This window comes from Triturus cristatus, chromosome 7 (genome assembly GCF_964204655.1).
Source record: "Triturus cristatus chromosome 7, aTriCri1.1, whole genome shotgun sequence".
Classification (NCBI taxonomy): Eukaryota; Metazoa; Chordata; class Amphibia; order Caudata; family Salamandridae; genus Triturus; species Triturus cristatus.
This window is the reverse complement of record NC_140590.1, coordinates 307999814-308023684: the sequence shown is the minus strand read 5'-3', so window position 1 is coordinate 308023684 and position 23871 is coordinate 307999814. Positions and strand designations below refer to the sequence as shown.

Below are 23871 nucleotides of genomic sequence, written 5' to 3'. Positions count from 1 at the left end.
ACAGGCACTTTTGGAGCTAAGCCAGCTTAGCTAGGGCCTTAAATGGAGGGTTGGTTAACAAAGAATCGCTCCATCATTAAATGAAATAATTTAAAGACCATCAAAATGTTGCAAATCTTTTTAATATTTGCCTACTAATTTCTATAATTTGCATGACTGTGTTTGTTCTTTTAGTTATATCTATACATATTATCTGTACAACATTAGGGCATTAATTTCAATAAGGCCTTTAATATATATGGGAAATTTACAATGACCGGCTGTGTCAGCTATGCCTCATTTGTTTGTCATACCAAATCTTAATGCGTAATTTGTGGCCACCTCCATGTGCCATCCATCACAAAGACCCCAAAATAATCAAGGCACAAAAGGTGAAAATGGCACTATCAGATGTAGCAAGTCTTTGATGTTGCACCAAAAGAGTTTATATGAACAATGCCCTATTGTGGTCATCTGAATGTATTCAGTTGATATCCTCAAATTCATTTAATTGATTTTCTCAAAGGTATATAATTTTCTTTAAAAATGGGTCTTCAATAGGGTCTTGACATATGTTCATGTATAAAAACGGATGTTGGGGCTGAAAAGTCCTGTGCATGGTAATGGACATGTACCCCTGCTCTGAGTGCCCAACTGTATTGATGTCTGAATTCCTCATTCTGATTTTGTTGTCATAGGCAAACCCAGATCATGTGTGTGCACCATGACATAGGCCTGTCTCACAGATTGCACTCTTGTTGGACCGGGAAGGGCACCCATTGCACTACCCTCAGAGTGGTGGAAGTCTACTGCCTACACCAGGAGTTAAGCAGCAACCTGTGGTGGTGGCAGCATACCGTTTAGTGATCAGTAGGAGTGAAGAGGTCCTTTTTTTAACCTGTGTCACTGAAGTGAGGCCTACAAGCTCACTCACTTTTGAAAGTTCTGCTGTTGTGTGCTTAACTCACCATTGGCCTACATCAGTTAGATGGGAAGTGCTGTGCAGTGCAGAGGTGGTGACTGCACTGATTGTAAGTGTGCATGAAAAGGGTTTAATATAAGGCTAGAGCAGTGCTGTGCAGTGGGAGCAGGGCGAGTGATGTACTGGGGGTATGTGTACCTGCAAAGAGTACAATACATAAGAGATGTAGTGCTAGGCAGATCCCTCAGGATATCGCAATTCCGCAATTTGCAAATAAATTGTGAAATCTGCACTTATCTAAAAATCCCACAATTTGTACAAAGGTGCCCGCAAAAAATGGCATTGCAAATAAATTGAGGCTCATCTTCTTTTTATTGGCTCTGCTCTGTGCTGAGACAATTAAAGGAGGGTGAGCATCAAGTTATCAGGTGGCAAAGGTGTTAAATTCCTCTGTCGTCCGCCTTTAGAATGTACAAGCTATCAGGCCCCTGCCATACCCCTGCCATTTGTTTCTGGAAACTTGATGCCCTTTACTGTATTTATTTTTTGTACTTTTTTTATAGTGCAAACTTGGTATGTATTGGAGCATGTTACATCTGCCCCAGTTACATTAAATACGTTTTTTTTAGATAGCGCTACATGAAATGATTTGCCCAGAACCATACGTTGAGCCAAAACTGGGACTTAAACCTGGTTCCCAGGTCCTAAGTCTATAGCTCTGTCCATAACGCCACATCCTCTCAGATTAACAGAGAAAGGAGGAGTCACCCCCTGCTGTGTCTTCTCTCTCCCATGTAATGAACCGCTCTCCGCAATAACGCCAGGACACTCGTGGCCCCCTCTCCTTACCCCCATTGCTCTCCCACACTTCAGTCTCCAGTGTACTCGCCATTCCATTTGCCCCCTACTTCCCTGTGTACCTTAGGAATAGAGGCTGTCCAATGCCAGAAAGAACAGTTTTCAAATCCAGAAATGCCTTCTCGGGCATCAGATACCGTCTTGTTCTGAGCTGCAGCACTGCTGGACATTTCTGCCAGGTCACAGAAAGTGACTGGTCAGAGTCTCCAGTAGGGACCAAGTGATATTTTTGTTACTAGCACTTGTACTGTCTGCCAGACAAATGCTGCAAATTTTGGGGCTATTGATAGCAAATGTAGCTTTTTTTGCTGCAAAACTTGCCATCCAAGGCTGCAAAATACTGGGGGTTCTGGCTATAGAGTACATGCCTGGTGAGTTCATGTACTTGGTGTATGTGTAGCTGCAAGGAGTACAGTGCATGAAGGGTGTAGAGTTGTGCAGCGAGTACATGGTGAATGTGTGTGCTGGCTGCATGTGTGCTTGCAAGTGACAACACAGGAAGGCTACAATACTGAGTGGTGAGCGCAGAGTGAATGTATGTGCTGACTGTATGTGTGTCCATGGTGGCACAATACATGGTGGTAACAGTGATGTCTAGTGTGTGTGCCATGTCCGTACACTGCCTGCAAGTGTGCCTGTAATGGTACATTACATGGAGGACCTTGGGTTCTAATTTGGGTGGCCCAGTTGGAAGGTAAAGGAATCCCCCAAGACAGATTTGTGTATTGGTGGATTCCTGTGAGCTGGGTGGGACACACTGGAGGATGGAGAGTGAGGCTCCCCCAGTACACTTCAAAGGGTGCTCTCTGGTTCAGTGAGAGATCAATCCCCCGCTCAAGCATGGACACTTACTCTGCAGGAGGAACGCTGAAACACCTCTGATCACTGCTGGAGCATGACTGTGTAGACTCAGAGGACAGCCTGCACCTGGTGAGTGCTGCTGCAACGCTTGCATGCAGCTGGCTCACATGAGCAGGACCAGAGTTATTAAGGGTGCCCGTGGATGGGACACCCTCCAAGAAGCTGCACGCTTCCTCTCTGCTGGAGCGAGTAAGACTTGTGACAGGCTGACTTGGCACCAGGGGAGTCACTGCTAAGAGATTTGCGGTGCTCAGACACTTTTGATTGTAATCCGAGAGTCAGAGTGGACTCTTGAGTTATACTAGTGAGCCTTACCTGGATGCAGCAACGGAAACTGGGGAACAACCCTGATCACATCGCAAGGAATGGGTGAGACAGAGACTTGCCAATGAAACACTAGAGCCCAAACCTCAAGGGGGAAATGTGTTGTTGTCTGTGAATGTTGGAATTTTCCTTTGAAGGAGCAGAGTTTGAAATACAATACTTATTTTTGTTATAAAAATAAATATTCTGCTAGACATTGATTTATTGCTGCTGCACACTCTGAGTTTTGAACCATATTCACTAATCTGTATTCACCCCCCCCCCCTCCCCCACTGAGGGTACGTTAGCTCTCATACTCACATCTGCTTAGAGGATTCTTCACACACGTTCTCCAGACAGCACTGACAGCCTGCAAATACCTTCAGCTTTTTTTTTCTTAGATGAAGTAAGCACAAGCTGGTTTGGAGTACTGTTCCCTGTGCTCAATGAGTCTGATGTGGAAAGTCATATCTCCAGTCATTCTTCCTGACACAGAGGAAGCTGTTATATAACATTAAGGGGTTTATAGGAACTCATCTTCATGTTGTGGTTCTTTACCAGAATTATGCTGAGCCTCCTGCAGCTGAAGAACCATTCCTTAAAGTTTCAACACTTTTTATTAGGGAGCTTTTTACTAAGAACACTGTCTGCGAAATTAGTTAATTCTGCGGCAAGTGAGCAGAATTTTCTCCTTTTTAGGTCGAGCCTAGGGGTGAGCATGCACTGTCTGCAAGACCTGTTGTAATCCCCAAAACAACTTTGATCCCGCCTGCTTCTTACCATAGGCTCACTCCAGTGTCGTTATTCTTTACTGTCTCCTAAGTCGTGCAAGCAGCCGATACCTCACTTCTGTTTAAGGCTGTGGTGCACCGGTCAAGTACAGTTTCCTTACATTTTTCTTCTTTAGCTGTTGTGTGGGATAACTATTTTTTTAATTGTTACTTTCTGAGCATCGCTGCTTGTCTCATTAGTCCGACCCACTTTTCATTTGCTTTCACTGATTGATTTTATTAGCCCATACTGCTTTTCATTTGCTTTGTCTAATATTGACTGCGCATAGAGCCAGTCTCGCTTTTAATTTACTCTCGCAGCTTGTTGTTTTTTGCACCTTTACCGCCACTTAATCTCCCCATGCGACCCACCAACCAGCCACCTCCTCACCCCCTGCACACCACTGTAAAAAATAAAAAAAAATAACCACATTATATAGCACAAACTCGACCCGAAGGGATCAGAGTGCTTTCATGACTACCAGTTTCACTACTGAAGGACACATTCAACTTTGAGGCACGGGGAGATTAAAATAATTTCCGCACAATAACGGGACTCTTGAGCTGACGCTGAGACTCAAACCTGGTTCCCCAGTTTCAAGGTCGGTCACTCTGGCTGTTACGCCACATCCGCCTGCTGCTCCCTCATCTTCAGTTCCTGCCTCTTTGCTCCCCCTCATGTAGTCACTCCTTCTAGCCACGCTTTGCTCATGATTTGTCAATGCTTGCTGTTATTTGGCACAAAACTGACACACACAAAACTTCTAAAAAGCGGTAATAGAGTATTTTACAGGACGGTTACGAGTGTGTTTAATATCATTGCCCCACCCTCATGCAGCACCCGCCATCTTGTTTTAAAGTGCCCTCCAGTGCTATAGATTTGGGTTATAATTTAGTTTCAGCTCTTACACCATCTCTCCATTCACACCTCCCCTATACCCCCTGCTTCTCTTCCCATTTTCCTTTCGCTCCCTTTGTCTCCCTCCCTCTCGCTCCTGCCATGTGTGCCTGTGACCTTCTGTGTCTGACCCAGAAGTATTTCCTTTAAGTCTGTGGCCAAGAATGCTGACTCTTCCTCATAAACTCGCACCAGCCCTCTGTTTCCCACTCCCTCTCATATTCCTTTTCCCCTGCCCCATTCTTCTCTAACCATCCCTTTCTTTCTGTCACACACGCACACATCTCTCTAAACCTTCTTTCGCTCTCTTTGTCTCTCTGTCTAATCTGCTACCTCCTGTCATGCATTATCCCTGACCCAGCACAGCATCTCTTTCCCTATTTTTTTTAAAATCCCTTTTCCACTGTTGTCATTTATTTTCCACCTACCCTCCCCCTATTTCTCATTTTCCGGTTCTCCAGTGCCGCAGGGTAATATGAATGGCAATAACGCTATGCAAATAGGATCACTTTATAGCAAAGAAAAAAACAACCATAAAAAACATTGTCATTTACAATGCCAATAGCTCTAACTTCCACAAATGTGAGATCGTTTGCATTGCAAATGCTTGTTTTAATACATCTTTCCTGAAAGCATTTTTCTAAAAATGAGGCTCATTGTTTTTTGCTACTTTCTATAAGCTGTATTTTTTTAACCAATTGCTTAGGTTGAAGAGAGCTCTTTTACCTAAGCATATAATTTGATCCCTACATCAATTTTCCTTCATTTCCTTGTGGAATTCTTAACTGCTTAACTAACAGGAATATTTTAAGAGATATATTTTATGAACTGTATTTTTAGGTTAGTTGTTGCACGTCTAACACAGGCATTTTAATGAGCAAATACTTAGGCAACAATATATCGAGATGTTATGTTTGTAATATGAATCACAAATCAATGGTGTAACCTAAAATTAACCCTAAGGACCTGGGTAACCTATGATACACACAGACAATGGTCCAATTGGAGAAAGCAACAAGAGGCATAGGAGAACTGAATATATGGCATAAATTAGGCTCCTGGAAGTAGCATATAATGGTAGAGCAAGTTCTTCTTCGTCACAGTTTTTTCATTTCCATAGCCTAAAATGCTCTCAGGTGTCACAACGTTCAGGAACTCGCGTTGTTTATAGGAAGCCGATGTCCATATGCTGCTTCGCGTTCAGAACTTTGTTCTCAATATTGCCTCACATTCCTTACAAAAAAACAATGTCCGATATTTATCTCCTATTACTGCACCCGATATAATACCATAATGCATCTCTTGCAGGAGACGGTTCATCCATTAAAATAGCGTGTCTGAGGTGCAATATGGTATTACATCGTGTCCGAGGCTCCTGACGTTGTAACACCCGGGAACATTTTAAACTAGGTAAATGAATAAACTGTGAGAAAGAAATACTTGCTCTCCTGTTATATTCTACTTCCAGGAGCGTAATTTATGCCATCACATTGAGCCTCATTACGAATCGATTCGGTCTGTATTTCCCTCGCTAGAGCTTTGGCCTAGCCCTTCATTGACAACCTATCAGGGATTGTTGTCCAGTTGGAACCATGTATGAATATTAGATGAACTCTCATTGGCACCTTGACAAGATTAAGTGACTATAGTATTCTTTCCATTAAACATGGCTTCCTGATGAAGCCTGGGTAGCCGAAACACGCGTAGGAGATGGAAACACAAAGCCATGATGAATAAGAATGATTACATTCATACAGGCCTCACAATTTGAGAGAATACTTAATTGAACAATGATTAAGAATATAGGAAAATGTATCAAAGTAAAATACATTGTCATTGTATGAATAATAGAAGAATATGTTCCTTATGTAAGATCTAAATTATGAAATGATAATATATTAAAATATGGAGAATTTATCAAAATGAAGGTGTAATAATGAAATATGTTATATAGGAAAACATAATGAAGGATGAATGAGGACGGATGAATGAATATAAGGGTTGCACCAGTATATAGTAATGACAACATATCTCTTTTCTTTAATTATTTGAACAATATATTAAATATTGATTGAAATGTACGTATTTATGTAATTTTTCTATTTTTGATACAACAAATACTCTAACTTCAGTTTTTCTTCTGGGCTTTAGAATACTCAATTTGATGCCCCTATTACAAACATAACACCTCAATATATAGTTTCCTAAGTATTTATTCAAATACAATTTATATATATATATATATATATATATATATATATATATATATATATATATATCAAACAACAAGGGTGTCCCCAAAGGAGATATCGCACCTGGAAGGGTTACCGCTCTCCACCTCCAGCAGCAGCAAGCACTATGAACTCTGGCAGCTTCCCATTTGCATAAAGCCATACGCGTTTCAAGCCGTAGCCCTTGTTCACTGGCATGCAAAACAAAGTGAGGCAGCAAAGATAATTAGGAACACCTTTATTTCGTTCAGAGTCCCGCCCAAGTGGGCGTCAGCAGGCATGGCATTCTGGTAGATGTAGTCCATCTGCTAAGACTCACGTTCCATGTAACACCAAGTGGCTCTGCTGCCTCACATTTGCGAAAATGTCAACCCGGTTGGGTGGAGGTTACCAAGAGGGTCACGGTGCTGCTCCCAATGTGATCTGGTTGTGAGGCCCCTTCCACTCCCGAACCGTGCCTGCAGTCGCAAGCACCAGGATCCGCTAAAATCCAGCGGCGGGACGTCTCCGCGGCCGGACAAGCCGCAAAATATCAAACAACAAGGGTGTCCCCAAAGGAGATATCGCACCTGGAAGGGTTACCGCTCTCCACCTCCAGCAGCAGCAAGCACTATGAACTCTGGCAGCTTCCCATTTGCATAAAGCCATACGCGTTTCAAGCCGTAGCCCTTGTTCACTGGCATGCAAAACAAAGTGAGGCAGCAAAGATAATTAGGAACACCTTTATTTCGTTCAGAGTCCCGCCCAAGTGGGCGTCAGCAGGCATGGCATTCTGGTAGATGTAGTCCATCTGCTAAGACTCACGTTCCATGTAACACCAAGTGGCTCTGCTGCCTCACATTTGCGAAAATGTCAACCCGGTTGGGTGGAGGTTACCAAGAGGGTCACGGTGCTGCTCCCAATGTGATCTGGTTGTGAGGCCCCTTCCACTCCCGAACTGTGCCTGCAGTCGCAAGCACCAGGATCCGCTAAAATCCAGCGGCGGGACGTCTCCGCGGCCGGACAAGCCGCAAAATATCAAACAACAAGGGTGTCCCCAAAGGAGATATCGCACCTGGAAGGGTTACCGCTCTCCACCTCCAGCAGCAGCAAGCACTATGAACTCTGGCAGCTTCCCATTTGCATAAAGCCATACGCGTTTCAAGCCGTAGCCCTTGTTCACTGGCATGCAAAACAAAGTGAGGCAGCAAAGATAATTAGGAACACCTTTATTTCGTTCAGAGTCCCGCCCGAGTTGCGATTGCCAACAAAAGACAGGATGGGGGAAAAGGGAAGCAAAAAGAACAAATGGAGCCTTCCTCACCGTATAGCTTGGCGTTGGAGAGTGAATCCGACAATGAAGGTGTGAGGAACACCATGGGCATTAAGCTGACGGTGGGGGAAGAGCTGGACATTTTAAAACAGGGAAGAAGGGAGACATTGAGGCCAAGACCTCAAAATACAATGGCACCACAAAATGCCAAAGGAGACGGGCCAGGCGCAGGGCGAACAAACAGCGGCGAGCCAAAGAAACGAGGCCGCGGGCGTGCCCGGAGATATTAGAGAATGAGACCAAGGATTGCGAAGCCCAGGAGGTCAGAACTATTATCAATTTAGGGCAAACTGAACTGACCAAAGCGGAAAATCAACTATTAAGTCTGGGCTTAAGTTTCTGCCCGGAATCCAACTTCAAATACACTCAAACAAGAGCAGATGTGTATTTATTTATCAGAAAACTGAAACTTAAAAAGTTCCATATGATTAAACCATCAAAGGATATGGACAATGGAATGCAGAGTGCAACCAATTCCATCGGTCTCCAAGTCTCTGACTTGGCCCTGTTCTCGGACATACACCATCTTGCAACAGCGGGGGATAGTATGGAAGCAGGTGAACTGTTCCCGCTTGTGAATCAAATTAAACCATATACACCCTTCAAGCCAAAGTCCAAATTCATCCCTATTTCCACCCATGATGGCTTAGATACCTTTAGTGAACATGTGGCAGTACAACTAAAGAAATTGACATATGTCAGCAACAAAGTAAGAAAAAGAAAGTATTATCATCAACAAGGAAAATTTATGCAGTTGATCTCCAAACTTCAGAAGGCGGACCTAGTCATCCATAATTCAGATAAAGGAGGGAACATAGTCCTTTGGCCGACAGTTGAATATCTTAAAGAGGCCTACAGGCAGTTGGACGATGTGGCATGCTATAGTAAGAGCTCGCCACTTAAATACAAAAATGCACAAGAGATATTGTTTAAGGACCTATTGGCATGGAAAAGCCGGGGTCTTTTAAGTTGGGAAGAATTCAAGTTCATTAAAAAAGAACATCCATTAATACCATACATTTACTTCATCCCAAAAGTGCATAAAAGTTTGACGGAGCCTCCGGGACGACCGATTATTGCTGCCTGTGATGGCCCTCTTGAGAACTTATCACGATATATTGATTACTTTTTACAAGATCATATGAAAAAGTTAAAATCATATATTCAGGACACAGGAGACTTTCTCAAAAAAATAAATAACTTGAAATGGAAAGAAAGTTACCTGCTAGTCACATTAGACGTAAGTTCCCTCTACACTTGTATCAAACACAAGGATGGACTAAGAGCAGTGGAATTTTACTTGAGCACAAGACAAATGGAATATGCGGACCACTCCAGAATGTTATTGAATATGCTATCTTTTTGCCTAGAAAATAATTTCTTTTTGTATAATGGGCAATTTTATCAACAAATACGAGGAGTAGCAATGGGGGCCAGCTTCTCCCCCAGCTATGCCTGTTTGTTTATGGGCTGGTGGGAGGAGCTGGTGGTCAAACAGCAATACAGTAATGTCTTTGCTCAAAATGTGATTTTATGGTTCCGCTTCATAGATGATCTTTTTATTATTTGGCAAGGTACTAAGGATAGTGTAATTAACTTTGTCAAAGATATCAACTGCAATGATTTTAATCTTTCCTTTACCTCTAACATCAGTGATGACTCAGTGACATTTTTAGATGTACAGGTTTTAATATCCAACAATATTTTAACTACTACCCTTTTTAGAAAACCTACGGCTGGCAATACACTTCTTCATGCCTCCAGCTCACACCCACCCCATTTAATAAATAGTATACCGTATGGGGAGATGCTCCGCATCCGTCGTATTTGCAGTAACCCTGAGGACGCGGAACACAAATTAAGGGAAAGTATGACTAGGTTTTTAGCAAGAGGGTACAGTTATGAGGTATTGGAAGCAGCCAAGAAAAAGGCCCAATCAAAACCCAGGGAAGAGCTTTTAGAATACAGAAAAAAAGAGGTTTCTGATCCTGATAAAGAACCTGTGCATCTTATTTTAACATATTCTAGACAAGAAAAAGAATTGAGGAATATCATGAGAAAGAGCTGGCATCTAGTTCGTGAAGATCCGGTGATTGGCTGCCTTATGCCCCCAAATCCTCCAATCAGCTTCCGTAAGTCCAGAAGCATGGGGAATATGTTAACGGACAATAGCCAAGAAAGTTTTAAAAAACAGACATGGCTACCTGTAAGAAAAGGTTTTTTTAAATGCTCATCCTGCAAGGCCTGCCAGTTTGGTACAAATACAAAAACATATTGCACTGCTTTCTCAGAAATTCCAAGGGAAATCAAGCAACACCTGACGTGCAAACTAGACTTCTGTGTCTATGTGTTACAATGTGACTGTCCCTTAAAATACATAGGCAGTACCAAACTGGCGGTCCATAAACGAATCTTGCAGCATATCAGAGCTATTGTCAATAAGGACCAAAATTACCCAGTAGCCAGACACTTTGAAAAAATGCATGAAAGTAACCCCAAAAGTCTCAGGTACTTTGCAATTGAATCTGTTCCCCAGAAACGAAGGGGAGGGAATAGAGAAGCCACCCTACGTCGCCTGGAAACACAATATATATTAGAATTCGATTCCAAATGGCCGGGGGGGCTTAATGCAACAGAAGACCTCTATACCTTTTTATAAGGTTGAACAGTGCATCTGGCAATAAAAACACTGGGTGGTTGTCTCTCCCTGGGATTGTTATGTATTTTACTTTGAAGGTTCTTGGGCTTGTTCTGTATGAGAAAAAACATTATATATATTTTTAATGATTGATTTTAAAGGCAGGGTAGGTTTTATTAACCTTGTGTCTTTTTTATTGGTCATTTTAAATATGTCACATAGCCATCTTTCAGTGTATTATCTTACGATTGCATTTCTTTAAATAATTAATGACAAATTATTTACTGCACTTTATTTGTCTATGTCCCCTACCTCAACTCGCATAATTTGCACTAACAAGCATCAGTCACTTTATGTCCATTTGATATAGTTGCATTTTATGCACTTTATTTGATTAACTTTATGTTAATTGCAGTGATGGACTATTGTGGAAATGTATATAGATCAAATATTTTGTGATTTGTTTTTTTAACTGCTAACACGGTTAAGTAAGCACTAATTTGTAGTAATCATGTGTCAGGGGAAAAAATTCTTTATTGTCATTTAATTACCAAATATAGGGGAAATGTTTTGAAAAAAACTGAACTCTAGAAATAGTGGCATTTAGGCCTCCGAATTCTCAAGTATATCCTCTTTGTATTTGTTTACGCATTAGCAACATATGACTATGTTAAAAATGACGAGATTTACAGTAACTTTTCCTCCAGGAAAAGACAAATTGCGAGTTGCTTCATATATATATATATATATATATATATATATATATATATTCACTGAAAAAACCATAGGTTTCACACATGTTATAGTTAGTGGAAATTTTACTGATAAAAAACCAATGAAATTGCCCCGTTATAGTTAGCGCAGGCAACTATAACTCACGCGACCGCAATCCTCTGCTGATGCTAATACTGTATTTAGACACTTATTTGCCCATGTCTTCTTCCATACATTTTTAGCTATACATATATTACAAATATTTTTTTTTCATAAAGACACATATGTCATCAGCAGAGGATTGCGGTCGCGTGAGTTATAGTTGCCTGCGCTAACTATAACGGGGCAATTTCATTGGTTTTTTATCAGTAAAATTTCCACTAACTATAACATGTGTGAAACCTATGGTTTTTTCAGTGAATTTGCAAGGTTTTTTAAATGCTAGTTTTTTTCCCTTATAATAAGCCCTGTACATTTGGTGGCCTACGGCCACCAAAAGCACAGGGGGTGGGGTAAGTGTGGATAGTGTTTTTTTCCATTGTAATAAGCCCAGCACATTTGGTGGCCTTCGGCCACCAAAAGCACAGGGGGTGGGGTAAGTGTGATAGTGTTTTTTTTATTTTTATTTTTTTACCGTACGCTTACCGTAAGCGTACGGTAAGCGTACCCCGCGAAATTTCCGAAAAAAAAATAAAACCGTTTTTGCACTTGGGGGATGTTTGGGGACTCCCTCCACATGACTATGTGGGAGGGAGTTGTCAAAACAGCCCCTTTACATGTTTTTGGGCTTCCGATTTTAAAAATCTCTCTCAGTGCGAGAGACAAAATGGCGGCCGCCGCTTCCTGGTTTCGGCCGATTCGAATGTTTACTAAGATCTAAGAGCCAATCAGAATCGCGCTCGCGCACGCCACCGTACGCTTACCGTAAGCGTACGGTAAGCGTACCGTAAGCTGGCTCAGATATATATATTGATTTAAAGGCTATTTTCTCAGAATCTACTGAACAGATTTACACCAAACCTACAAAAGGCACTTCCTTGACCTAGGGACTACCTCTCTGCCAAATTTTGAGTAATTCTGTTCAGCCATTCGGGCTGTAGCTCGTTCTAAAGGTCCTATGGAAAAATGCATGGGAAAAACGCGTTTTGGGACCCCCCTTTTATCTCAGCCCCCGCTTGACGAATCCCCCCGAGACTTTCAGGGTAGGAGCGGAGCGTAGCGCCCCACCTATTTTGAGAAATTCGCGAGGATTCGTCGACCGGCGCCAAAGTTATTCAAAATAGAATGTTGAGGTTTTCCTATGGAAACGTGGTCCTAACTATAACTACCTACTGGCTATCGCCAGTAGGTAATATATATATATATATATATATATATATATATATATATATATATATATATATATATATATATATATGTATATATATTCACTGAAAAAACCATAGGTTTCACACATGTTATAGTTAGCAGGACATTTCACTCGTGAAAAACCAATGAAATTCCCCCGTTATAGTTAGTGCAGGCAACTATAACTCACGCGACCGCAATCCTCTGCTGATGACGTCAGATATTACATCACTGTATTTAGACACTTATTTACCCATGTCTTCTTCCATTAATTTTTAGCTATGCATATATTACAAATATTTTTTTTTCAGAAAAACACATATGTCATCAGTGATGTAATATCTGACGTCATCAGCAGAGGATTGCGGTCGCGTGAGTTATAGTTGCCTGCACTAACTATAACGGGGGAATTTCATTGGTTTTTCACGAGTGAAATGTCCTGCTAACTATAACATGTGTGAAACCTATGTTTTTTTCAGTGAATTTGCAAGGTTTTTTAAATGCTAATTCCTAACTATAACGTGTGTGAAACCTATGGTTTTTTCAGTTTTTTTTAGATTTTTGTTAAAAAATAATATCCAACCTATGTATAAAATAATATATGTACTATATCCTGCATTATGGAAGGGTTAATTTTGTAAAAAAAAATTTTATTAATGGATTTTTTGCCGTGCGCGTACGGTAAGCTGACGCTACGCGCTCCGTACATCATAAGTACGGTGCGCTTACGTGATACGTACGTGACGTACGCGTACACGCATGCGCGTTGCGCGGAACCAACGTCGCGGTTACGCGAGTGCGTGGAATGCGCATGTGCGAGTGCGTCATAGGTACGCGCTCCGTAAGCGCTCCGTAAACGTCACGTTTGCGCATGCGTACTTGTTTACGAGCGCGTAGCGTAAGCTTACGGAGCGCGCACGGTTGGTCATGTGATCCACAAAGAACACTTCTCATTGGATGAAACTACTTTCAGTTCCAGAAACTTCAACACCACACCCATTCCCCTCATTACTGCTTGAGATCCCCTAGGAGAAGGAGCTGAATTGACATTGAGATACAATGGCAGAGCAACAGTCCTCTTCTGAGAGTGAGCCTAGCAGCACCATCATCAGACAGAGAAGGAGGAAACAAAAGGATTCTTTTGTGTGGGAGTATTTTACTTTTCCAGAGGGGCAGAAAAAGGTCAATGCTCCATTGGTCACTTGCAAACTTTGTGACCGTGTTTTATCTAGAGGAAATCCAAGGAAGAAGTATTCCTTTGGAAATCACTCTATGATGAGACACCTTAGGGATAAACATCCCAGGACCTTTGCTCGACATACTGAAGAAAACTCTTCAGTAAGTCACCGGAGCCCAACCTCAGAAGCTCAGCCGAGTACATCATCGGCAGCTCAGCTGAGCCCTTCCTCTGAGGTGGGAGCATCACCTTCTTCAGCTCCTCTGGACATTAACCCTCGATTTGGGAGGGTTGCAATGAGGTGTACAACGTGTTGTGCTCTTATTGTTTTTGGGGAGACCAGTGTTTCCCTTATTAACAATAAGATAGACCAGCACGTTTGTAGACGTTCATAATATTCCCATTCTTTCTTTCCTCTATCCCTGTATTAACACAACGGCTCTTTTAAGAGCCAACCTTACCTCACAATTTTTTAAATTTTTTTTTAAATCTTTCCTTTTTGAAAAAATTTTTTTGCCGTGCGCGTACGGTACGCGTAGTCGCGGAATCGTTACGCGAAGTTCGCAGAATTTTTCCGTTTACGCCGTGCGCGTACGCTACGCGCATTCCGCGATTTTTTGAAAAAAAAATTAAATTTATTTTTGCCCTTGGGGGTCCTTCTGGGACCCCCTGACAAAGGCTAGGGGGTCAGGAACTGTCCACCTTGCCCCCTTTTCACGTTCTCCACCTTTGTTTTTCACCCCCTCAGACTGCGAGAGACAAAATGGCGGCCGACACTTCCTGGTTTCGACCAATTCAAATGTTTACTAAGATCTAACAACCAATCAGAATTAAGCTCGCGGCCGGCACGTACGCGTACGGTAAGCTTACGGTACGCGCTCGGAGCGAGCCTATAGATATATATATTGATTTAAATGCTTTTTTCTTAGGAAATACTGAACAGATTTACACTTCAAAAGGCACATCCCTGACCTAAGGGCTACCTCTCTGCCAAATTTCAAGTTATTCTGTTCAGCCGTTCGGGCTGTAGCTCGGACTAAAGGTCCTATGGAAAAATGCATAGGGAAAAAGTGTTTTGGGACCCCCCCTTTTTCTCAGCCCCCGCTTGACAAATCCCCCCGAGACTTTCAGGGAAGGAGCGGAGTGGAGCGCCCCACCTATTTTGAGAATTTTGCGAGGATTTGTCAATCGGCGCCAAAGTTATTCCAAATAGAATGTTGCGGATTTCCTATGGAAACACGGTCCTAACTATAACTATCTACTGGCGACTGCCATATATATATATATATTCACTGAAAAAACCATAGGTTTCACACATGTTATAGTTAGCTGGACATTTTACTCATAAAAAACCAATGAAATTCCCCCGTTATAGTTAGTGCAGGCAACTATAACTCACGCGACTGCAATCCTCTGCTGATGCTAATACTGTATTTAGACACTTATTTGCCCATGTCTTCTTCCATTAAATTTTAGCTATACATATATTGCAAATATTTTTTTTTCATAAAGACACATATGTCATCAGCAGAGGATTGCGGTCGCGTGAGTTATAGTTGCCTGCACTAACTATAACGGGGGAATTTCATTGGTTTTTTATGAGTAAAATGTCCAGCTAACTATAACATGTGTGAAACCTATGGTTTTTTCAGTGAATTTGCAAGGTTTTTTAAATGCTAATTCCTAACTATAACGTGTGTGAAACCTATGGTTTTTTCAGTGAATTTGTACGTTTTTTAAAATGCTAAGTTACTTTACGCCGTTCGTGGCGTGTGCGCCCACTTAACGCAGTTCGTTCCGTGCGCGCACGGTGCGCTTCGCGCACCGTGCGCGCACAGTGAGCACGCGGTGCGCTTCGCGCACCGCGCGCCCACTTTATGCAGTTAGTGCCGTGCACGCACGGTGGGCACGCGGTGCGCGTGCCCACGTTACGCTGGATGGGCAATGTACGCACGATGCGCTTCGCGCACCGTCCGCTCGCGGAGGACATATTATGTGCTTCGTTATCAAAGGTAATCTATTAAATGTTCAAGAAGTTCATATGCCATGCACAAAAGGTGCCCTGCGGGCATCTTTTGGAAACAGGGTTAGGAAAGTGTGGATAGTGTTTTTTTTTTTATTAATTTTTACCGTACGCGTACGGTAAGCGTAATCGGCGTTTTGTTCGAAAAAAAATTAAATTACATTTTTTGCCTTGGGGGTTCTTTTGGGACACCTTAATCAAGGCTATGTGGTTGGGAGCTGTCTAACCTGCCCCTTTACATGTTTTCACCCTTTGTTTTTCCTCCCCCCCTCAGAGTGCGAGAGAGAAAATGGCGGCCGCCGCTTCCTGGTTTCGACCGATTCGAATGTTTACTAAGATCTAACAGCCAATCAGAATCGCGCTCGCGCACAGCACCGTACGCGTACGGTAAGCTTACCGTAAGCGCACGGTAAGCGCACCGTAAGCTGCCACAGATATATATATTGATTTAAATGCTATTTTCTCAGGAACTACTGAACAGATTTACACCGGACCTACAAAAGGCACTTCCTTGACCTGTAGACTACCTCTCTGCCAAATTTCAAGTAACTCTGTTCAGCCGTTCGGGCTGTAGCTGTGTCTAAAGGTCCTATGGAAAAATGCATGGGAAAAACGCGTTTTGGGACCCCCCTTTTTTCTCAGCCCCCGCTTGACGAATCCCCCCGAGACTTTCAGGGTAGGAGCGGAGCGTAGCGCCCCTTTAGTTTTGAAAATTTCGCGAGGATTCGTCGACCGGCGCCAAAGTTATTCCAAATAGAATGTTGCGGTTTTCCTATGGAAACAGGGTCCTAACTATAACTACCTACTGGCGACCGCCAGTAGGTAATATATATATATATATATATATATATATATATATATATATAGATATATATATATATGTATACAGTTATTTTAATGAGCAAAGCCTTGCAGCCCAAGCCAAGCCACTAAACCGGCCCAGGGATTTCTCAGAAAGGAGTTACCTTGTTTGGGACCTGTGGGGGATCATACAGAACAAACAACAAGACTGCTACCTCCCTCCACTATAGTTTTACATTCAAATTGTCTTTTATTTAAAGGTTTGAACTGGAATCTCCATCTGTGTTTTTTTACATCTCAGAATGGGAGTCTTATCGATGGATAGTTAATCAGGTAGTCTTTCACCCATAGTCACCCTCACTTGCTAGAAGCATGTTTAAGACAATATGATGGAAAACTCACTGTGTTTCCTCTTTCTGCACCACACAGCACAGATGATGAAGATGATCACCAAGACAGCTGCACTTGCAACGGATATGATGATGACTGAAATAAACCAGATTATTTAGATGTTAGTTGCCTTTGAGGGTAAATTGCCCCATGCAGCAGTCTCATATGCAATCTTCAACCTCTATAATGAAAACATGTTTGGACTGATTCAGCAATGCAAAACAAGCACCCAATCCCCATCATAAATAATGATGTATTGCATGGCATTCTTTGTGTTAGATTGAAAAACATTCAAGACAAGCATAGTAAAGAAAAATGGTTATAATGTTTTCTTAACAAACCCTTTTTATGTTTAACGTGGAATACTGAAAAAGCAGAAAACAGCATAAACTTTTGACATTGTGTTTAAAATGGCATGGGGTTTCAGGTTAATAAAAAGAACATTTTTCATGGTGTGGAAATGTATGTATCTCTCCATTTTTAACTCCTTCACACACTTCTCTTATTTATCCAATAGACCTCTGTATTCTTTGGCTTGAGGTTTGCTTTTGCACTATAAGTATAATTTTAAAACCCCAGGATGCAAATTCCCAAAAACATAAGACTGGCTGTGGAATATCAGTGTATCGCTTCTATTCTACATCACCTTGGGCACCCATTGTATATCACTCTGTGCATCCTGTGCCCCATGATATATTATACAGCGATGTGCCATGAAGTGTGCATCACCTTGTTCTCACCTAGTGCATAATACCTACTACTCTATTGAGGTGCACCAATCAATGCTTTTCTGTAGCATATCAGTCAGTTTTTCCCTGAGACACATCACCCAATGCTCTCCAGAGGTGCATCATTAGTGCACCCCGGTTGCACATCATCTAGTGCTTCACTGGTGGACATTAATCTGTGCATTCCTGCTGCCATTACCTAATTTGTGCTTGTATTTGGTGGTGTCTGTAGCTTTCTCTCCAGCCCAGGAGCATAAAAAGTTACACTGGAGATTAGTGGTATGTGACATAGGGATGGTGCTGCTAGAAATATTCACCAAAGTTATTTTGAGTTCTGCCAATTAGTACGGTGCATAAGGAGGAGAGAACCACCCACCTCTCCTAATCAGCAGCCTAGGCTGCAACCAAAATCTACACACTTCCTTAGCACATGTAACTTGTCTATGTTAATTAACAAAATAAAATCGTACACGAACAGTAGTAACAGCACAAAACAAGTATCTTGAAATCTTCGTTCATTAATTCTTTCGTTGATTCCTTAGTAAATCAATCTTGTAACTGTTTGTGAGCCCAAAGCCAACACGTGTGTCGTCGCTTTTCGTTCTATTGACTTGCGACTTTCTCAAGGCTCAGTGAAAAATAGACCACAGTCACTATTTGGATAATAGTTATGTAATGTGTTTTTAGCTCTACGACATTTCATCCATTGGCCGCCACCGTGACTTCATGTACATCAGAGAATGCGGTGCCAATTTCATTTACACATAGTATAACTCATAAGCGAAACTTATCTACAGTGTTAAACCTCCACCGAGACTATTGATGCATCAGTGGAAAGAGTGCCCATTGGAATACAAACATTTTATAAAAATCAGCCAGTTTAAAAACATTATTTATCTAAAATGTAAGGCATTTTAGTATTGGTAAAACAATGATCAGACCTTATTCTTTATTAAGGTGTGTTATGTGTATGTTTATGTCTAATATGTATCTATTCACCAATATGGACGTGGGCCATAAAAAGATATCATAGAACCAACAACCCAATAGAAAAATGAAGTGGACTGTCACCCACAGATTCGAAAATGTAATAGTATAAAATACCACAGACCTTATTCTTTTCTTTTTCAGACCGCTAGGTGTAGCAACAAGGGAGGAGACAGAGTCGCATGCAAACCGTTTCATGGGTTGGCTAGAGGAGGTTTGGATCTGGAGCAACATGGGCAACCAATGGAATGACTCAATCTTTTATTGGGGGCGGTACATTGATGATTGCCTAATGGTATGGACGGGTGACAACAGTAAATTGGAGGAATTTGTCCAACACCTTAATAGTAACCACTTCAATATTAGATTCACTTATGAGAAGAGTAAAGATAAGATTTCCTTTCTGGATACAGAAATATATTCCAAAGAAGGTAAACTACAGAGTCGGCTGTACAGGAAGGCCAATGCATGTAATACTATATTACATGCTTCGAGTGCACACCCCTCGCATCAAATTAAAGCAATCCCATATGGAGAGCTTATTCGAGCGAGGCGCAATTGCAGCCAGGATTCTGAATTTGAGGAATGTGCAGACAATATGGTAAAACGATTTAGAAAGAGAGGATTTGACAATCGAGTTCTTGACTATGTTAGATTAGTAAAATCAAAAGATGCGACACACTAGCTGAACGTTCTGACAAGCACAAAAAAAACAAGAATGACACAATAAGAATTGTTACTAACCATAATGCACTATCCAAAGTATTAGTTAAAAGCCTTAACAGACACTGGCATATTCTTAAGGGAGAAACATCTCTTAATGAGTACATCAAAAACAGACCAGACATCACATATAGAAGAGGTATCTGCCTAAGAAATTTATTGAGTCCCAGTTACCGGATCCCAAAAAAGCAAAGTGATTGGCTAACGACTAGGACTTTAGGATTTTATGGATGCGGACATTGTGTAGCATGTAAATGGGCGAGCATTGGCAAAAAGGAGTTTGTGGGCCCTGGTGACAAACGAAACAAGATTCGGACTAACATCAACTGTAACACAAAATATGTAGTATAGATAATTGAGTGCAGATGTGAAAGGAAATATGTGAGCAGTACAATACGCACCCTAAAAGAGAGAATGGGAGAACACATCAGGGCGATTAAACAGGGCGACTTAAGATACCCTATAGCTGCACACATCTGCCAATGCGAATTACAGGATAGAACTAAGGACTTTAAGTTCTATGGAATTGAAGAAACACCTAGACACCTTCGGGGGGGAAATCTTGAACTCACGTTGAGGAGAAATGAAGCTACCTGGATCTTGAGATTACGAACAACTGAGCTAGGTCTAAATATCGATCAGGAGCTACAAGATTTTCTGGGGTCTAGAAAAGAACATGTAATCTTCTTTACTTTACCAATATACATATGTAACTGGGGTTGCGAGAACCAATTCCCGCTGCATACTGTCTCTTTTCTACATAACTGGGTAAACGATAAAGAAATAACAACATTAAAATTCTAAACTGATTTTTTGTATGTACCTTTTAGAAACGTGAGATATATTGAGAATTGGTGGTCTGTAATGTACCTAACTGATAATAGCAATGTATGTAAATTTGAATGTTATTGCAAAAACAAATGATGCCATGAATTATCGATGTAATTAGTGGGGACACTAGACTGACTAATTAAGGATCTAAAATAAGGAGGTTGGGCACATACACGGAATGTTATTTCACCAGAAGCTAAAATTGATAGCGAAGGGTAGAATTTGTGGTTGGCAATACCCTTTCACGCTGGGCTGATTTTAATTAATGGAATTACCTCCACTTTATTATACTAAGTACTCCTAATGGGGATTTCTGAACTATGCTTTTGGTAGGTAGGGCAAGATATTTTTTATTGATAAGGATAGTATTGCTTCACATGGGCATCTGACCATCACAATTTTAGATTCGACAGGAGTGATTCCATTATATAACTAAAATGTAGGAAAGGAGGACATATCAGGAGTTTTTAGTGATATAGTATTGCTGTGCACCAAGCAACAGTTTAAAAAGACAATTCGGATGGCTACATATAGATACAATAAACTTTTCGATTAATATTAATTTTGAATTCTGGTATGTGATATTTGTCAAGTGTTACACTGGGTTTAGTTCACCAAACGTACGTCATCATAGATACGGTTACGGCAGAATGTATGTAATATACATGATATTCACTTACATAATACTTGTAACTTTGGGACTTTAAAGATGGCACCCACTGGTAACCTCATAAACGGGACGCATGATACACTTGCGGTCAAGTGGTACGGGGGAGATTTAAAACTACGGAAATGGCGCTCGTTACTACAGGCAACTTCGGAATTACTGCGGTGAGTTTCATGCCCAATCTAGATGTTTACACCGTCACCCTGGCACTTTAGGAGACTTGTTTAACTGGATAAACAACTTATCACTGGTCTGCATCCTTCCGTTAGGTTATGCGTTAATGCGCGATCTAGATTTTAATGCACTAACTCTGTCACCTTAGGAGCTTTAGTTGACATGTGGAAGCAGTTTCGTATTTTCGGTAGCTTGCATTTCTGATGTATGTATCCTTGCTAGATATTCATATAAGGGTCTCTTAACTCAGACGTTACGTGTGTTTAGTCCTTATGGCAGTAATATTACCAGCAGGCGCGGATATCGCATGAACAGATGAGCGGGGATTACACTCTCTCAATCTGTCGCATAGCACGTTAGTGACATATTAGTAGCTCCATAATATAATAATGCTCTACATATGTAGGCAATGTGAATTTGGTCCCAATAGAATACTGTATACACCAGAGAGACTTAGAGAGCACCTATGTTCTAGATCATAGCCACAGACTGCCAGCGCTTGTTGATTGGATATGTACTAGCCACAACTCCTATATGTATTTTAGCTTGGAGACAAGATTCTGGATCCTGCGCCTTTGAAATATTACCAGCTTCGCTAGCATATACCCATGCCCGAGGTCTGTGTGGGTCGGAATAAACACCACACTTAAAGTAGGTACTTTGGCGTTTCCTAGACTATTTGATTATACTCAATTAACCATCCTACTTCAATAGGGCAAGCATTAATTGCGACTCTGTCTCCTCTCTTGTTGCTACACCTAGCGGTCCGAAAAAGAAAAGAATAAGGTCTGTGGTATTCTATACTATTACATTTTCGAATCAGTGGGTGACAGTGCACTTCATTTTTCTATTGGGTTGTTGGTTCTATGGTATCTTTTTATGGCCCACTTCCATATTGGTGATTAGATACATATTAGACATAAACATACACATAACACACCTTAATAAAGAATAAGGTCTGATCATTGTTTTACCAATACTAAAATGCCTTACATTTTAGATAAATAATGTATTAAGCTGGCTGACTTTTATAAATTGTTTGTATTCCATTGGGCACACTTTCCACTGATGCATAAATAGTCACGGTGGAGGTTTAACACTGTAGATAAGTTTCGCCTATGAGTTATACTATGTGTAAATGAAATTGGCACCGCATTCTCTGATGTACATGAAGACACGGTGGCGGCCAATGGGTGAAATGTCGTAGAGCTAAAAACACATTACATAACTATTACCCAAATAGTGACTGTGGTATATTTTTCACTTAGCCTTGAGAAAGTTGCAAGTCAATAGAACGAAAAGCGACGAACACGTGTTGGCTTTGGGCTCACAAACAGTCACAAGATTGATTTACTAAGGAATCAACAAAAGAATTAAAGAACAAAGATTTCAAGATACTTGTCTTGTGCTGTTGATTTACATTGTGTTACTACTGGACAAATTCCTCCAGTTTACTGTTGTCACCCATCCATACCATTAGGCAATCGTCAATGTACCGCCCCAAATATAAGATTGAGTCATTCCATTGGTTGCCCATGTTGCCCCAGATCCACACCTCCTCTAGCCAACCAATGAAAAGGTTTGCATGCGACTCTGTCTCCTCCCTTGTTGCTACACCTAGCGGTCCGAAAAAGAAAAGAATAAGGTCTGTAGTATTTTATACTCTTACATTTTCGAATCTGTGGGTGACAGTCCACTTCATTTTTCTATTGGGTTGTTGGTTCTATGGTATCTTTTTATGGCCCACGTCCATATTGGTGAATAGATACATATTAGACATAAACATACACATAACACACCTTAATAAAGAATAGGGTCTGATCATTGTTTTACCAATACTAAAATGCCTTACATTTTAGATAAATAATGTTTTTAAACTGGCTGATTTTTAAAAAATGTTTGTATTCCAATGGGCACTCTTTCCACTGATGCATCAATAGTCTCGGTGGAGGTTTAACACTGTAGATAAGTTTCGCTTATGAGTTATACTATGAGCAAATGAAATTGGCACCGCATTCTCTGATGTACATGAAGTCACGGTGGCGGCCAATGGGTGAAATGTCGTAGAGCTAAAAACACATTACATAACTATTATCCAAATAGTGACTGTGGTATATTTTTCACTGAGCCTTGAGAAAGTCGCAAGTCAATAGAACGAAAAGCGACGACACACGTGTTGGCTTTGGGCTCACAAACAGTCACAAGATTGATTTACTAAGGAATCAACGAAAGAATTAATGAACGAAGATTTCAAGATACTTGTTTTGTGCTGTTACTACTGTTCGTGTACGATTTTATTTTGTTAATTAACATAGACAAGTTACGTGTGCTAAGGAAGTGTGTTGATTCAGGAGCATAAAAAGGACCATGCCACACACAGAGCTCTGGTTTGCACGTCTTTATTCAACTGCATGCAACCATTAACTGAAGCTGAACTCGGACAAGACGGAGGTCCTCATCCTCGTATCCACTCCCTCGGCCTGGGACGACTCCACTAGGAACACCCCCAACACCCACCGACCACCACGCAACCTGGG

General features: G+C 41.2%; 1 protein-coding gene across 1 annotated transcript in view; it reads right to left on the bottom strand.

The window, feature by feature from the left end:
- Positions 1-23871, bottom strand: part of LOC146809528 (immunoglobulin superfamily member 1-like) — a 788293-nt gene that overhangs the window by 197358 nt on the left and 567064 nt on the right. The window contains exon 14 of the mRNA XM_085614874.1: positions 17237-17320. Coding sequence (XP_085471000.1) covers positions 17237-17320 — 84 coding nt within the window. The remainder of the gene's footprint in view (positions 1-17236; positions 17321-23871) is intronic.